Raw genomic sequence first — 18,957 nt, forward strand, 5'->3', positions numbered from 1 at the left:
TACGAGGGTCGGTTATTGTGTATTTAGATAAAACTTACCAGTTGTGTGAAAATTAATTCGTCGATTTGTAGATAAATATATTTGTCACCTTTTAAGCAATTTTGGACAAGTTTAAAGCTAAAACATAATTAAAATACGCTACAACTAACTTTAATTTATGAATATTAAGTAATTATTTGCAATTATTCAATATTTTAAACCACGTAATAAATATGCTTATTTCTGACTCAACATTTTAACGACTCGTTTTAAATTAAACCATTTTTTAGGTTTGAGAAAAAAACTAGTTTTGTTTTCATTTTATTTTTATTTCACTACTTGATTAATTATTCAGCCGCTCCGATCGAATTATCCCTCAGGAACAAATTCTTCAAATTGAGCAAAATCTTTCTCTTCTTCTCCAAATCATCCCTTAACTGATTTCCCTCCAAATGTAACGTCTCCAACCTTTCTAATCCCTGAAACGCATCACCGGACAATTCCCTGGTTAAAACTCAAATCCAATTCTTGCAAATTGTTCATGTTGCGAAACGCACCAGGGATTATAACCGCATTGCTCTACGACTTTTAGTTTTTGAATTATGAATTTTTTTGTTGGATAAAATTTTCCACTATGACAAATGGCTACCCTAAATTTAGGCAAAAAATTTTAAATTTTTGATTCTTGTGAAAAATTGATATAATATGTAAAATGAGCCGTAGAATTCAATCGAACAAACCGCAATGCTCTACGACTTTTAGTTTTTTTTTATGAATTTCTTTAGTGAAAAACTTTGATCGCCTCTGTAGCCGGAACCGTTGCCCGGAGCGGCTCCGGGTTTAATCGAAAAAATAGAGAAAATTAAGCGCTATCAGATGGTTTTTTGTTCGTTGTTCTAAGTCTTACAGTTTCCGAGAAAAACGCAAAAAACGGTTTCCATTTTCACTTTTTTTCAATTTTCAATCGCTAATTACGGCGAAACTATTAGAGTTATCGAGCACATCAAAATCTATAAGATAGAATCGGTTTTATTTGATTTTGAGACACTTTAAAAATTGACCGATTTCTAAAGGGGGGGTGTTAACTTTCTTTTAATTTTTTTTATTTTATCATTTACGAAAAAAACTCACATATTTTGCAAAATTTTGTAAAAAAATATGATTTTTTGGCTTATTTAAAATGACTTACCTCGCTTTATCAGCGTGGTAACTCACTTTATTTCGCAAAATTTAGTTAACACAGACCAAAAATGTTCTATCTATGACAAAAATTAAGTTATTTATTATTTACACAGCACACAGTTCAAAATGATACTTTTGCTTTTCGAGCGTTTTAGCAGATTTCCACTTATTTTGCATAATTTTGCTAAAAATTGAAGGTCAGACATGACGTTATTTTGGCCTTTTTGGTTAGATTTGCTTTGTTTTTGGACGAGAACTTATTTATTTTGGCAAAATTTGTCAAAAAAGTAAAACTGAATTAACGTTAGTTCGGTCCGACTTATTATATTGTAGTACTTTCAAATTTTAGGTGAAATATTTTTTTCTTTTTCGTCTTTATGTAAGGAGTGATTAAAATTCTTATCGGCAATTATGATTCTTTGTTGGTTGGCGCATAATGCCGGCAATTACAGCCCTGTATTGGTGGTCGGGGGCTTCCAGATGTTGAAAGTTGTGGGTATTGGAGAACAAAGGGCGTCAGCTGCAGTACCGCAGAAGTTCGTGAAATAACAAGCATTATTTCGCTTATTTAATGAATATATTTTGCATAGGTACAATTATGTAAAATCGTTACATTATCAAGTATTCACGCAAGGTGATGCTTCTTTAATTAATGTTTAACATAATGTACAACATATACTACAGTTTTCTTTAAACTTAGGTGAACATGAGAGTGATATTTCTTCTGTAAAAAATTGCACAATTTAACAGTTGTGGTGCATGAATGTGAGCTAATCACAGATTAAAATGCTTGAGCTTGAATTGTTATATAACAATAGGTAAAACAGTTAAGTATCAACAAAAAAGTAACCCTGAAGAAAACAATATAAGTAAGATATGGCAGTACTAAATATACAAATAGAAACTACTTTGTTGTAAGGTTCTGCCAATTGTTGAAGTTTTGTGTTTGCGTAAGCCCTTAACTAAATATTAAATATTAATAATAATTATAATGCACATGTGATGTTGAAAATACTCCACTTAAACGAACAGTAATAAATAGTTACGCTATACCCGTAATTTGATTTGTTTCTTAGATGTAAATGAGAAAAGGAAACAACATTTCGTGTAAAAGAGTTAGAAAAATTTAATAACAACAATGAGTAAAGCTTGAACAGGAAGAGTATTTAACTTTTTCTAACAAGTTTGTTAATCATTTAAATTATCTCGTAATGTACAAGTGAACAAACACAAAAACTTCAATATAACACGTTATAAATAGAGAAAGTCCAACAGAAAGGATCCCAAATTATTGAATGTATGGCACACTTTAATCAATTGATAGATGTAGGGCGATGTAAAACTATACAAAATTAAAAATATGGTAACTACAAACTAATATAAAAAAATATACAATTAGTATTTTCAATTGTCCTAAACTGATAAAAGCATGTAACTTCACAAGGTCAAGGAGTATTGAGAATAGTTTAAATTAAAAGAATATTTACAAAACCAAGATGGAAAAGACAAGCAGATATTTAAGTATCACAGTTTATGAATGCATGGTATTCAGATCTCAAACACAATGTAATTTTCAAGCATGCGAAGTCAACTATTTATTGTAAAATTTGTATAAAATTCCCTATAAAATTGCTAAAATAAAATCTTCCATATTTACACTTTTCTATACAAAACGTTATAAAAATGTGAAAGCTGCCGTTAGAAAATTTCAGTCGTTTCTGATCGCGCGATCAGAATTTGGGCGGTGGATCCTCCACCTTCAATATGTGCTATTGAGGTAGAGACACAGGTTCGGTCAACGCTTTTTTCGTCATCGAGGTCAGCTCTTCCTCCAAGGGTACTTGCTCGTCGACGAAATTTATACTCCCTGCCTTATACCACACTATCACATCCACGAAAAATGCGCACAGCAGGATGGCCCCAGTCGTCCCTAAACAGAAATTGCAGCTTATTGCCACTCAAGCGAGTGCTCGTACCGTGGTAGAACATCCGGAATATGTTCGAGTCGTACAATGCACACGCCCCCTTCTCCCCACAAGCCATCTTCCACACGAGGCAAGCGGAGTCCACAACAGCCCCGTAGACAATGGGGCAAGGAACGTTCCCGAAGAGGCCGATGGCGAACTGGATCAGCCCCAGCGCCATGGCCTTGTCCCTCGGGTCCACACACCGCAAAATCAGCAACATCGAGCCAACTTCCGAGGTCGAGTGGATGAAAACAAAAATCGAGAACAGGATTATGTACCACGTGAAATTCGGGCATTGCACATCACAGTAGCCGATCGTCGCGTTCCCGTATAAAACACTATCAGGCAAAGAAATCGTAACGTTGTCATCTTGCGCCACGCAGAGACAGTCCGAATATTCCACAATTTTTCCCTCTTTTTCCGTGTAGTTCCTGCAGCCTGCGTGACAGGGCGACAGGTAGGTTTTACCGTCCTGGCCACAGATCGGCGAGAATTTGTCCTGGTTGCATTCGCACGTCGATTTGTTGCAGTTGAGGTCGAAAGTCGCAAACCTGGAATCATATTTTAGGAAAAACACTTTTTGACGCTGTTCTTTACTCGTGACGGGTTTGAATTCCTGCCAAATCATCCATTGGACAACCAATAAACATCAAAATGCCCATTCCTGGAACAATTCATAACATAATGACTTGCATTCGAGGCTACCACCCATTTGGAAAATATTTTTTGTACTTCCCTACTCTGCAGCAACATAACATAACATTTTTTTACAAGTTACATTCAGAAAAATCATTTTGTTACTACATTTGTAGTAGTGGAAACACGGTAGTTAATATTACCACTAGAAGTGTAAATGTTACTGAACAAAAAAATTGTTTCAAAACTTTTGAAAAATTAAAAATAACACAGATTGTTTTTTGTGCACTGATTAGTGTCATTTTCTTTTATTGTAACCAGCTAACATGTTTTTATCCCAAAACCCTTGTTATACCCCTTTTCATAAGACTTTAAATCTTGATGAATACGTTTACCATTTGATCGCTTAAGGTTTTATTGGGATAACTTTACCACAAAGAAAACAAAAGTTGTTAACTACATTCACTTGACGATATTTTAAAGCAAATAAAATGTTTAACAATTAGTTTATCACAGAAACAAGGAATGCCAAACTAGACACTACTAAAAACAAATTTTCAAAACTTCTAGTTAATATATTAAAAAACTAGACGTAATAGAAAAATGTGAGATATATTTTAGTTATCAGTGAGTAAGCAGAAAACAATATCTGTATAAATTATCTCTTGGTAAAAGAAAAAAAATTTTAAACTAATGTTATAGGTCCAAAATATTAATGTATATATAAGGTGTAATAATCACAAATTTATAAAAATTATTTTGAATAAATAAATAATTGAGGCCTATTTTATTTCACTACTACAGTGGTAATAGAATTTCTCTCTCCAGTTATTTTCTCTGAACGTATTTGTTAGAAAAAATATTGCTGATGTGGGAAATTGTATTTTCCAAACCCGTGCGGTAAGACATTACTTACCGACGGCGTAAATGATGGCCGTGAATGCGATCCAGGCTGCGACAAACCTGGCGTTAGGTTTGACTCGAAGGATGAAGACCCCGCTTATAATTATGCCGACGCCCATCACCAAAATGCCCCCAACTCCTGTAAAACCCCCAGTTAGGTCAAATTTTACCAACGGAGTGGAAACCTGATATCATATTGGCCGAAGGAGTGGGTAGCCTGAACTGAGATTCTAAATACTTTGGCAAAAATGTGTACAATCCAGCGATTGGAAGAATGTGCAAGACGCTGCTTGCGGTCCGAAACATTAGGATATCGTTTTTGAGCAGCCGCTTGACCGTTTTGGGGAAGTCTGCAACGAAAGCAATGCATTGTTGGTCAATGGCTTTATTTGCAAAATAAATTAACCGTGACCGTTTGTTTAAAAATTTTCACACATCTAGACACGGATCAACGACCGGATTTAATCACCTCTTATGCTAGGATGTTTTCGTCCAGGTTGGTGTATCCTGGGCGTCGGTTTCGCCGTTTTCAGCCGTTTCGGGAAGGCGAACATGGCGAAAGAGGCCAGCATTAGTAGCCCTGATATTAAAACCAAACCTAGGATTTCCGCCGAATTAAAACTGTCTCGAGCCGGATCTAAGACTTACCCAAGTACCATGCCCCAACCCACCTTGGATCTGTCGTATCTATTTTAGGATCGACTGATAAATCCGCGTACACGCTAGTACAGAGGGATCCGACGATGAAGCCCAGAGCCGGACCCAGAATTCGCACGCCGATTGTTATCGCTGGAAAATTCACAATTCTGTTAGTTGATGAGAGATGCTCAGAAGAGGCGTCAACGACCTTTATTTTATGACGGGATTTTTTCACTGAATCTCGTTTTCACTTATTTTATAACTGTGGAGATTCACTGTTATTAGCTCGGAAATTTCAGTGTTGAAAATGATCGCAATCTTTATTTTTATTATTTGTTACTTATGGGACTTAATTTAGTCACTTTGCGTGACACCATTTTGTAATTGCGATTTTTTGTCCCCCAGATTCGGACTGTGACCAATAAAAAGTGAGAAACGGGTTTCTTTAGCAGAACTTGTAATAAAATGAATGCAATCATTGGCCCTTAAAATGGACCAATCAATTAAAAATGCGCAGAGAATAAAGCCAATTATTTTCGCACCATTTTATAATTATTTGCCTAAAGTGGGAGGAGATAACTGCAATCGCTACAATTTTTTGTCCCTTCGACTCCGATTGCGGCCAATAAAATGGAGAAACCGGTTTGTTTTCACACACTTGAAACTATTATTGTTATTGGCCCTCTTAATGGACCAATCAATTAGAAATGTGGGTTTTCACTTAATTTTATCAATTTTCTTCGATTTTAGTTTTAACACTTTCAGAAATTTATATATTTCAAGGTTTTTTTTGTAAGTCAAATGTTCGACTTCCGCGCTCGGATTTTCACAATGTTGTGTCTTTGTTACAGTCATATTGAGGGAAAAAGTTACAATAAACTCTTAATACAAGTTTAAATTCAAAAATACATAGCCAGTAACTGAAAAACCTTAAAAATTCGTACGATAAGTAGGTACCTACAGTATTTTGAGAGACAATCTTTCTAATTAAAAATATTAAAATCTCACTTTTTCCACTAATTTCAAAGGCAAAAATGGGGATTCTAAAGACGAATTCAAAAATTTAATTTTCTACTTACCTACTTCCTTTTTTAAATAGATATACAGTTTATGACGAAAAGCATTTACAATTTGTTTTGGCTTCATAGATTTTTAAATTAGTTTAGGTTTACGGAATAGCCTTTATTATTAATTTATTTTTCTAATTTTTAAGAGTAAACTTGTGGTTTTGGTTTGTAATTTATCTTTGGTCTCGTATACCTACATTTTGATTTTACAGGACATTAACTCTATCATAATTATTACATTCAGAATGTTTCAAATAAATATTTTTTGGTTTTGTTACCTATTTACTCATAAGAACAGTCTCCAGGTAAGTAATATAACGTTTCAGTTTCCCCTCAAGATGCTTAACTACTTTTAAGATGTAGGGGAAAGTGGGGAAATACCGCGCAGCGGGTAAAACTACGTATAAAGCACATTTTAAATAAATAATAAATGATGGATTGTACTCATTTATTATAAAAATAATTTCATTATGTACAATTTACAACCGTAAAGCACTGATTGGGAATAAAATTTGAATTTGGGTGTAAAAGTACCGACTTGAAGGCAATAATTAATTTTTTCCATTTGGTTGAAGTCGCATTTTATGTGTTCGGCGTCACTTAATAAATTCGCAAAATCCGATGTGTGGACGTGATTAACGATTATGTATTTAGAAAGTTTTGGTCAAATGCAAGGCTGCGAAAAATTCTCGTTATTGATTGGAGGATTTTAAAATAGACTGCTGATGCAGACACAGTTAATCAAAATTATTTATGAACGAGATAAAAAATTTCCAAAATAAGTGAATGCGTCTGCATGTGCAGTGTTTTCTTCGAGCCGGCAATAAGTTTCACCACTGAGATAAATTAGGTACATTGTATATTTAATGAGGGAATAAAATATTTGTGATAAACCTTGACATTCATATATTTTATTCTGTGATATTAAAATTTATTGTTATTAATTGCTGCTTTCTATTAATCGCCATTGTAAATATTTTTAGTTCAGATGTCCTTTAGATAAATTTGACATTGACATTGAGTAATTTAGGTAGTTTAACAATTACACAATAAAATAGGACCTACTCCACGCTTTTACACAATGGATTTTGGCGGTCATCATTAATAAACGTTGGGTTGAAAGGACACTCACCGAAATAAAGCGGCGACTCCTTGCTGGCGACGTTGTCGTCGATGTAGGGAATCCCCAAAGTGTACACAGCCGTTTGCCCCATTCCCACCCCCAACAAGCTAATAAAAAAAATCGCGAGAACAATTTTCGTGACCGAGGGTTGGATCCGGTGCTCCGTGTCGAGCTCCTCATGACAAGTTTGCAAAATATTTGAGACCCCCACCCCGCTCGCGGTGACCGGGAGGGTGGTGTTGCCCCAGTGGGCGCTGGGCTCCAGCGCGTCTATTGCACTGGGGAGTTTGCAAACGTTCGGGTCCTTGGTGATCCCCGTGAGATCATTGGCGCTAATTAACTGTCTCCCGTAAATAAAATGGGGCAAGGAACAAGTAAACGACGACACCGCGAACAGAACCATCCCCCACGCGATCCACTTGGGGCGGTGCCCCTGCCCCCCGTAGTACGTCAGGAGCAGCGACGAGCCGATCTGGCCGATTTCGGTGGCACTCATGATAATCCCGGTGATTTTCGACTGAATTTGAAAGAGTTTTTCGATTGTGGTTATCGCACTGACGAAGTACGTGTGGTACATGCCCTGGAGGACCCAGGCGATGCAGAAAACTATGAGGAAGGCTTGCTTCGAGGCGAACATTTGGAGCCAGTGGGGCGCGAACGGCCCCAGACCGCATTCCGTGTCGCTGTCGCTCGGGAAATCACCCTCACTGGCGAAGCACTGCGATCGGTACACCTCGGCCTGGTTCGTGAGGGCCGTCTGCTCCTCGGGGATGTCCTCCATGCCCAGGCGGGTGCTGCCGTTGGAGGGGCCGTTGTTGTTGCTCGGCTTGCCTTCGGCCCACATCGAGCCGTTGGCCAGGTGGCTGTTGCCGTTCGACATTTTCCAGGGCCGGGTCTATCGCCGTCTCTGGAAGCCCAAAATTAACAACATTTATCTTCGGCAACAAAATAACAACTTTTTAGTAGGTGCATAGGGTAGGGTGGGGCAGTATCGGGCATGGGGCAGCAAATTCAGTAGAATATAATCAGAGTAAAATGCACAGTTTTTGGCCGTCAGGGGGCATTATAAATTTAAAAAAAAAACCTGTGTTGTACAAATTTTTTTTTGCAGTATACTTGAACAATTATCGTCTCGTTCTCAGTTGTCGATTTACGGCAACAACATTAAACTCTTTAGTCTGAAAAAATTAAACATTTATTTAAAATAAGAGCGATTCTGTTTGAAATTAACTAAATCGACCTAAATAATCAGCAGAAAAATTTTGAGTAAAGACTGAATTATTTTTCTGACCATTTTGTGTTTGTAAAGTGGGAGGAGATAACTGCAATCGCTACAATTTTTTTGTCCCTTCGGCGCTGACTGGCCAATAAATATTGAGAAACCGGTTTGTTTTCACAAAACTTGATATCAAATGATTGTAATCATTGGTTGTTGAAATGGACCAATCATAAACAGTGTGCAGCGTAAAGTAAAGATTTTTCTCACCGTTTTCCCTTTGAATTAAATTTATTTATTATTTAATCCAATTTACTTACTACACTTTTATGTATAAATGGATAGAAATTGAAAATTTAAAAATTATTTGACGACAAGGGCCAATTTAATTTTGTGGTTATGTTAAAAGGTAGTGTTTTGATGTGCATTAAATAAATTTCCTTAATTGGTTTTCGGAATTTATTAGGTTTTGTGGTCCCGAATTAGGAACCGGTTTGTTTGCATTTGTTTAAAAACCTGTTCTGCAAACCAGTTTTTGTTTAATAACTGGTTTGGGCAAGTTTTCTAGTCATGCAAGTTGTTTGCGCGTGCAAGAAACAATTATTCCCGAATTTAGTTGAAGTTATTGATTGTCACACGATGACAAGCAGTTTTTTTGGTGGCGAATTAAAGAAGACATGCAACTTTTCGTTTGTAATATAAATTTCAAATCTGATCGGGTGTACAAAAATAACGTAAATTACGCGGAATGATTCAGCAGAACTGTCCGAAAAATGCTAGTTTGCGTTTGGTGTTTTGTATTTTGTCGAAGTGGGTCGTTATGAAATTAAGAATCGATTATTAAAGTGGAGTCCCTCGACTAAGACGGTCTTCTACCAATTAATAATAGTTAAAATCAGTAAAAATTTAGTGATGTAAGTGGATTAAAGGTCAACGCCATGAGTGAAATAAAATTTATGTATATGGGTTAAACGAGGGTATGTGATTGGTACATTAGAAAAAAAGGCTATTTGACATGTGCAACGTCGATAGTTGGAATACTAAATATATCAGAGGTGATGTAGTTGGAGAGAATACCAAAATACATGCGCCGCATTCCTTTCCAGCGGGAGTAAATAAAATGATAAAACCTGACAAGACGGGATGAGTTCGTGTCCACATAGGCGGAGGTTTAATTTGGGCACAAGACGGAGCACTTTTACTAGGTCACAACTAGAAGCCAGTGTCTTTCCCCCGACTTCGCAACTTGTTCACCTTGACATCTCTATACCTACACCTAATTAGTTTTTTGATTTCACGGCTAATTCAAATTCGAACATTTAACGACGAAACTATGTCAAAATAATTAAGCTCAACTATCTGACACGTGCTACAATCAGTATCATTATCGGCTATTCTACTCTGGGGTTAATCGCTTTTAACTTAAAAACATAATCGAACTATTCTCGCTGTTTGTAAATTTACAAGATCAGCTGTGTCATATCACATTATGTAATCCCAAATCCCGAGGCTCGACCAAGGTTTTGGTGATAGATGTTGAACACAATTACCCAAATGTTTACAACCAGGGCCGGATTAGCCCTTTTGCCCAAAAAATCGTCAGGCTTTCGCCAATTTCTTTAAACGCGATGGCAAACAAATTAGGGAAAAATATATTATTTCTCCTTTTCGCAAGCATTGTGTTGTCGAAAATGATGTTTGCTTGTGTGATTAGACGAGATTTTGTAATTCTAGAACAATTTTTTTTGTTTAAGCACATTTTTTTCAAATACCTTAGTAGGAAAATTTGTTCTGTTTGAAGTTGTACTCTTAAATTAATACCTAAATGGCCCAAATTGGGAGTGAAATGAAAAGAATTTGGATAAAAAATCTAGCAAAAAGAATGATACTAGATCTTACTGCTGATATATTTATTTGATTTAGGTTTTTTTTATTTCATCTTTGTATTATCGGTAGGATACTTAGAGTGAAATTCGCTTGTAATGATCCTAAGGGACCAAGGAAATCAGATCGTTATGAACCAACTTCCTTGTATCCCAATTTATATAAAAAAATACCTACCCTACGTAAGTAGATATGAGAAAAATGGTGAAAAAAGAAAAAGGCAAGTAAATGTAAAGTTAATTTATTTGTTGTTATTTATGATAATTTATGAAATTACATACATATAATGCCAATTAAGACAACCAGTAAGTTGATTAGAATCGCGATAAAGAAGTTCATCTCAGAATATCCTTATGTAGAAGAGCAGAAAGACCTTTTTTTCGTTTCAAACAAAGGACAAGGCTATATCCAGATCACCGTTGTAGTTGTATCCAAAAAATCATCATAAACGAATTCGATTTTAGTTTCTCCTGTTGCTTTTTTTAACAAATTAACAAACTGTAATACTATTTATATTGTGATAAAATTTGCGAATGAGCTGAGGGTCTCCGGAATTTGGGTGAGAAATGGTGTTCAAAGCGGCGGCGGTGCGAAAGTGCGAATCCGGCGAAAGGGGAATGTGGTTTCGTTTTCGTCGGAGAAAGGTGGTGGTCTCACCTGTTCGTACGTGAAAATCATGACGAGAGTGCGCCGGCCGTTGCGCAGCGGCCACCTCAGTGCGCTGATGATGACGGCGTCGAAAGCGAAACGTCACTAGACTAGAACAGAGAAGCAGCACACTTTCTCCACTTTATACAGCAGTTACAGCACTCTCCACAAGCAGGGCTTGCTGAACACTGCGCGGACCGGGACAGAGGCGGCGCGGGACTGATTAGCATAACCGAATATTTGCACAGGGTCGGACCAGCTTCGCGAACAAACTGTGCACTTATACAGGATGTGCCGAAAATTCGGTTATCGGCGAAGTTTCCGCGAGGACTTTGCACACCGGCTTATGCAAAGTTGGAGACTCGACACTATAATTAAGATAATTTCAAGCACTCGCATACATTATTATCGACTGAATTTGTCTTACATGCAGCGAGGGAAACGAGTGATAAGCTTGCTTGCACACAGTATTGATCGGTTTGTGGATGGATACAGGCCCATAGCCCCATGCCTTGTCCTAAATATTGACGTGAAGAAGAATTACACTTTAATAGTCTAGTCCAACCAGTTTAAAACCACTCAACTGATTTATTAACCCTTGAGTGAGTTTCGACCCCTTATCGTTTTCACGGACATCTGACCTCAATAGAACTCATTTGCATAAAAAAACTTTCAATTGGAGCTAAATTAACTTTATGACAGGTTGGCAAGCAACGTAACTGGAAAAGTTGCGCCAAGTCACAACAAAAGGGAAAAATACCAATATTTCGAGCAAATTAGGTACGATTCTACAAGGAAATTGTACAATAAATTGAAAAATGGAAAAACTACCAAAAAACTTACTTGATTTAAAAGTGAAGGAAACTAGACCTAATTAGGTACAATTAGACCAATTCTGAAGTAAAATGACCATATAATTATGCTAAAAAATAGAATTCATGCAATGCACAATAAAAGCCGTACCACATAAGGTGCAACTGTTTTACAGTGTTTTATATAAATAATAATATTATTATTCGAGATATTATAATTAAAAAATGTACCGTAACTTGTATTATTACAATGAGAGTAAAAAGTAGATATTGTTTAAAGAATTTTTAATAAGGAAATTACGTAACAGCTGAGTGAAAAATGAAAAAACTACCAAAGAAAAAATGATATAATTTAGTGAAACTAGGGAAAACCAGGCGCAATTAGGTAAAATTACACTAATCTCGATGTAAAATGATTACTCATACAATTATGCTGAAACTAAATTTCCAAAACTACGTTATCTTCAACATTAGAATTAATTCAATTCTTGTACAGCCGCCCAAAAAGAAAATGACGCTTTTCGTGCAACACAGATCCCTTGAATGATGATCCCTTAGTCCTGAATGATGTTTCACACTTCGTTTATCGTTTTTAAAGTGTTTGAGAATTTTTTGTGGGAATTGGTTACTTTAGTTTGCTAGTTTCTTTATTTTAATTTATTATTTGGCTGATACAAAATAAATTTTAATATATACTAAATTTGGCGAGTAACAAACATGGTAAACACGAATTCTTATTTCATAAAGATTCAATTATCATTGCAAATTATTGAAAAAAAATTGAAGATTGTAATTACATTTTAATTATATTATTTCTAAAATCTCATTACTCAAGATTATAATCAAAAATTTGATCGCTTCTATACGTAGTTTATTTCTTAACGATACAGAACTTATATTGTGCATAAAACAAGATAAAACAAAAATGTAGTAATCTAATTGTATTTCAAATTTCAAGTAAAAACGTTTCAATTATTAATTACACAAACATTTTTGCTCATTAAATGTTTCAAAAAATTGTAATTAATTTCTGAAAATACCCTGATTAAAATTTTGACCATTACTGCAAATAAGGTTCATTGAAAATATGGTTGCATGGACGCGTCATTTTCTTTTTACGTAGCTGTACATATAAAAATTACCAAAAAGGTGTAAAATTTATTTTTATTATCAAGAAAATTGCAAAATCTTTCAAAAATGTGACTTTTGACATAAAACAGGCAAGAAATTAGTAAAACAGAGATAATGCAGGTCCGGAGAAGACATCAAGCAAGAAATGGTCTAATTTACACTAGTAAATGTCAACAACTGCTTCCGTAAATTTCCATACATTGTGTAATTTTTATGGAAATTTGAATCGTCCCGTTTTATTTGGGTGCGAATTTATCGTTCGGCTTTGCCCCGACCTTACCAACCTCATTACTGTGCTAATAAAACTTTTTAACAGTAGAAATTTTGGCTGGTAATGCGCTAATCAGTTGTGCTAACAGTGCGTTCGGGTGAGAAGATGGTGAAGACGAGCATTAATATGCGCCGAACTCGAATTAATTCTCCGGCTGTGTGGGCTGAAGCCGGTTCTGTGTTCGGGCATCTGACCGAAGAGGATGTAGGTTATCTCCGTATTGTTCTTATTTCTCAGACGGGCTCAGATTAAGACGAATTAAAACCGTCATGTTTGCGCCTTCACAAAAATTGCATAAATTGGAACAAAGTTATTGAAGGCTCAGTGGCGTAGGCAAGGGCCCCTCTCAGGGGGCCGAACGAAACGGTACGAACCACGAATGCTAATCCCGAATTTTGTATTTAAATCAGATGCAAGTTCCGGGCTGCATCTACGCCAAATTTATTTATCATTTTAATGGAAGCTATCAGAGAAGAGTGTTTAAAATTTATTTGTTACCTCAGCGGAACATCTTGACCTCAGGATTTGTTGAATTATGGATCTGCTCATCACATATTTACATGGGCGATACGTAACGTAACGAAGACCGCGTCAAAATAAAACAACCACTGGGTAATTATCGTCCATTTCGACCCGTGCAGGTGTTTGAAAATGTTAGGATTATGGAAATAAGGAAAAGCCTTTATTTGGCGGCTGCTAATTCTGGGAATTCGTACAAAGCAGCTTTGCGTCACGTCTAAAAATTGGAGGAGCGGAAACACTGAAGGATCTTATTAAAATACAAAGACATACTTGGGCCAACATGTGCGAATTTTATTTGCCGTTTTTAGCCGTGTGAGAAAATTCGCGCATAAATTAATAAACAATTCGGCAACACGTCGTGTAACAATTATTGCGCTTATTTTATAAACACACTTGATTAAGCTGCTCGAAACATCAAAACAAAAAACAAATTAGCTTGTAACCATATCTGGCGTAACCCGAGCCCGGCTTTTGATTTTTCCCGTCTAACCCATGGTGGAAAATTAACACCTTTTCGACGGTAACTCGAGTCGCAAAAATGTCAAAAGTGTCAACTTGAACTTGATCCCTTTGCCAATTTTTTACGTAAACTTTCAAAATAAAAGTTAGCAATTGCAATTTGGCCGGTTTTCAATGCGAGTGGCATCGCTTGATTTGGGCCTTGACACTAAACTTCATCGTCTTAATACTGTTAATGTTCTAAATGATATTATTGTTCAATAGTTTATTACGTCTAGACTTCGCATTTATTTTTATACGTAGCTAAATGTTTTCGAGAAAATTAATCAAGCACGTACGTCTGGTCTAAATTCCAGAAAAAATCGCTGAAGATATTCGAATTAGACGCGGTTTGTATTGTTGTTCGACCATTGTCTCTAGTCAAGGACGGCCAAATAAATTCGCCAATAATTGAATCAGGAAAAACACAAATTTCGTAAATAATCTGAAGACCTGCAAGACCTTGAGCTAATGATTGTTTACATTCTGGCGTAAACAATTTGCCCGAAATTGCACCGGAAGTGCGTTCCAACCAGTGATGATTAATTATGCAATGCCGAAATTTTACAATTAATCACTAATCTCGCCCGCTTCCGGCCCAAATATTGACTTTTCCTCCTTATCAAGTCTGGCCCGAGCAGGGTTGTTAAAATGTCCAGCCAACTATCATTTTTACAATCTCCTGCATTTCAGTCCAGGCTCTCTACATATTTACTCTGGAAAATAGTGAGAACCTTGACACCATAATGCGTAAATATTTAGAATGTAACAACACATTGTATAATTCCATTTTTGTCTGAAGACACTTTTACCAATCGCACAGTGCCACCATTGTGCCACCTACCACACTTTCTCTTATCAAACTGGGGTTTAGTTGGATTTTTATTTGCCGAGACAAACATTAATCTCGAGAACTGGAGCAAAGCTGATAAGGCTTCGCCCGTAGAAATGCCCCAAAACGTGTCATTTCTACCAGAAACAGACGGCCATGTGGTGTATTCGTCTGTGGGGGAATCCCCGCGCTGTTGGCCAACAGTGCAATAAAAATAAACGCTGGCTTTTATTGGCCATTTATTCATATTTATTGTTGATATTTCGTATTACAAAATCCACACTTTCTATAACAGGATTAGTTCGAATAAAAATTAATTTATTCCGAGGCAGATTTGCAGGGAAAACCAACGTTCACTCGAGATGGAACCACAATAGATGATGGGTTATTTTTGACACACTTTTACTGGCATGCGGATTAATTGATACAAATCGCTTTATAATGGCCAAGTACCGACGAAAATGGGCGAAAAAACGTTCCACATTTCGGCCGCCGCGTCGTGATTCATAATTATTCCTCTAAATAACGGTTCATTATTGTTAACACCTTGGAATCAAAATGCAAACATGCGTTTTTCCTGATGCAAAACCGAACAACTCGCAGAATACATTTATTCCAAGCGTTATATAACAACAAATACCGTAACGTGCGCCGATGTTCCAGCAGGATTTTTTCGCGATTATTTATTTGTACCTGGGACTACTTTGAAGTCGGGATCCCAAAATAACATAACCAAACTGTTGACCTACTATGGGGCCAATCAACTTTCGCTACTATAAATGGAAAGCGTTTATCACAAAAATAAACTACACTTTGTTCGCTTTTTTCGCCAATAAAATCTTATCTCGCGCGCGAATTACTTCTTGGCGGCTCAGCTAACCATGGCATTGAGGTTTCCACAATTTGGTTAATCGTGATAACGCTGTGTCAAGTTTAGTTGGTAGAAAGTCAAAGTTTAGAGGACAGTCAAAAATAAAAAATATAATCGCTGGCTCCTGCCAACTTTATTGAAATTTTAAAAACACCACGAAATCTCAAGGCTGTCCTAGTCGTTAATAAACAAGAAATGCGGAGTTTTTATGCCGAATTCACCCAGAAATTAACCTTGATTAAGAATGCACGACCGTATTTTTCGACCAAATCGTCGAAATTGGAACTATTAGAAATTGAAATGTTGTTTGAAATTCAAATGAAACGCGCACATCCATATTTCATGCGACAATGATGGATGGTAAACATCGAAAAATTCGAGCTTTGATACACTTCTCGAGATGCGAATAACACGACATTTGTATTTTATTATTTGTATAATATAATGGAATGCGACAAGTAAAAAACTGGCAGTAATCATAAAAGCAGAAGTTACTAAACCGGTTTCCATTTTGGTTTTAGTGCGGATATAGAAAATCCAGAAATTGATAAATTGTATCAATGTGATACCATTGATACCAGCGTTCGCAGAACGATAACCGATCATTAGAATAAATATTGACTGATCTGACGTCGGAATAGCACGACTTAGATAATTTTTGAACCGGTCTGTGATTGGTTTCGCGCAAATCGCAAAATCTTCCGAAATAACGCCGCAAAATGGCGGAGCGACTTTTTAAATGGGCCACACATGTGTATAGTGCTGCACACGTGCTGAGCTTATAGTACCATCATTAGAATAATAGGTCATCACGTGACCGCGGTGACGCAACCAACTAACCTATGAAAGTGATATCGCGTTTTGAAAAATTGCCGCCCCACGTAAATATTGAGAAAAATATGTTTTTTCCGCGGGGTTATCTTTGGTATCGGAGCGACTCCGAGATAAATGTTTACAAAGTTGAAGTAAACAAGGCTTGAGATGTAAATAGAGACTGATAGCCGATAGCTAGAGGAGTTGAACTCAAAATGATGCATGGGAGCAAATAGCAATGGCGGAAAATTGATCAATCAGTTGTGTTTTGTTTACGATCGAGTTAGTAGGGGTGAGTGGGGCACCCCACCCAGTAAGCGTGCTAATGACAGGTACAGATACGTACGTTCGTAGGCAAAGACATCTAGGTCCGTATGACCGTATGGCAGAAAATAGTCCTCGATCACTGATTTAATAGCACATGTCAGACGAACGATTGTGATATATTGCGAGCACGTCACATCACCACTGCCGAAACAGTCGAAACTCTACCCAGACAGACGACAGACTGCTAGATTCCCGTTCATTCAATTCAGACTTGAGCCCAGTCCCAGTCAGAAGCGGTCGGATTCCATCGAAACGAAAGCGAAGGGAGAGAGAGTAGAGTCAGAGAGCGAACGCGACGCGGAATCAAACAATATGTGAGAAATTCTTCAAAGTCTGGGGCGCTAGGACGCCGATTTTACCCCAAATCGTTATATAATGCGACTTCGACTTCGCATCGCCGGAGTTTGCGACACTATAACCGGCCGAAAGCACGCGCACTCATTTCTTTTTTTATTAATTCACGCATGAGTTACACGCACGCCCGGAACACTGATGATAACACGACCACCGTGACCCGCACCACGCACCCCATCTTATAGCCTCGCTCCGGGATCAACGCGATTAAGCCACTACACGCAAGACTTAAGGCACCGTTCGATAATTCTTCAAACTGCACCACCAGAGAGAGCCACAGAGCCACATATACAACCGCACTTCGGCGATGTTTACGAACTAACTAAACAAAAGGAAGCAGACGTGACGAAGCCGCATTTACATATTTGCCAAACTTTACTGATAGCGGCACCTACACGCTATATGCACTCATGTTGATAACATTTGCACCATACACTACACCTCAGTGGCCGCGAAGCGAGCTTTCCGCACGCTTCAAATCAAGCATTTTCACCCCCTTGCCTTCTCTTATCTAACTTATACCGAGAAAAATACTGTTGTAACGTTAGTTTGTACACCAGAAAATTTTATTGTGCTACCCCAAACCAAGCACCCTTGAAGCTAATCACTCCGACCGACCACTATCGTAAATGTCTTCGGAACACTCTTGTCAAAACATCTCATTGTGAGAAATGATTATCATAAACATCATTATCTGCAGTAAAATTTTATTGTTAGCGGTTACAACTCTATACTTCTAGTATCGTAAACTAACATAGTTTTTTCAAGTTATTGCTTTACACCTAAAATGTTTTTCGATTAAACATTCTGAAATTAAAATAATGAAAAAATCAAAGGTTTTGAGTATAGTTTGTTGGGTTGACAAAAAAGGTTTTTACGACACGACAAAAATGTACACAGCACCACGATGTTAAAGGTTAATAACGATCAACAAATCAACAAAATTTAGATACAAAAATTAAATTATATGGTTTCAATAACAATAAATAATAATAAAATAAAAGAAAATATTGTCGGTTGGTTAAAGCTGACCCAAATTATCATTACTGACAAAACATTAATTTCACACGCAATAATTTGGAGATTATAAAGCCGTTGTGAATGTCAATAAAAATGAGAAAATGTTACTTGAATAATAGACAAAATGTAATATTTCATAAAAATAACAGGTTATTCGAAGAAAAAGAGTGCACTTGTAAGTATACAATGTGATACCTATACCTAGGGGAGCGTGGGGTATTGAGATTGGGCGGGTAATGAAACCGCTGCCATTGGACAGAGT

General features: G+C 36.8%; 1 protein-coding gene across 4 annotated transcripts; it reads right to left on the reverse strand.

Annotated features, from left to right (window-relative positions):
• Positions 1-1,716: 1,716 nt before the first annotated feature.
• On the reverse strand, positions 1,717-18,371 carry Oatp74D (Organic anion transporting polypeptide 74D). Of its 4 annotated transcripts, XM_064359513.1 has the most exons (10): positions 11,672-11,761; positions 11,254-11,612; positions 7,506-8,403; positions 5,316-5,456; positions 5,137-5,265; positions 4,853-5,017; positions 4,681-4,806; positions 3,726-3,792; positions 3,138-3,679; positions 1,717-3,091 (listed from the first exon to the last, which is right to left on the reverse strand). In XM_064359513.1, the coding sequence occupies exons 3-10, from the start codon at positions 8,374-8,376 to the stop codon at positions 2,931-2,933; spliced, it is 2,202 nt and encodes a 733-aa protein (XP_064215583.1). In that variant the 5' UTR covers positions 8,377-8,403; positions 11,254-11,612; positions 11,672-11,761; the 3' UTR covers positions 1,717-2,930. The 4 variants fall into 4 exon arrangements, with proteins under 4 accessions (XP_064215583.1, XP_064215581.1, XP_064215582.1 ...); XM_064359511.1 differs by lacking the exons at positions 11,254-11,612; positions 11,672-11,761 and adding an exon at positions 17,341-18,371; XM_064359512.1 differs by having other exon boundaries at positions 11,254-11,761.
• Between the last annotated feature and the right edge of the window lie 586 nt (positions 18,372-18,957).

This window comes from Tribolium castaneum, chromosome 10 (genome assembly GCF_031307605.1).
Source record: "Tribolium castaneum strain GA2 chromosome 10, icTriCast1.1, whole genome shotgun sequence".
Lineage (NCBI taxonomy): Eukaryota > Metazoa > Arthropoda > Insecta > Coleoptera > Tenebrionidae > Tribolium > Tribolium castaneum.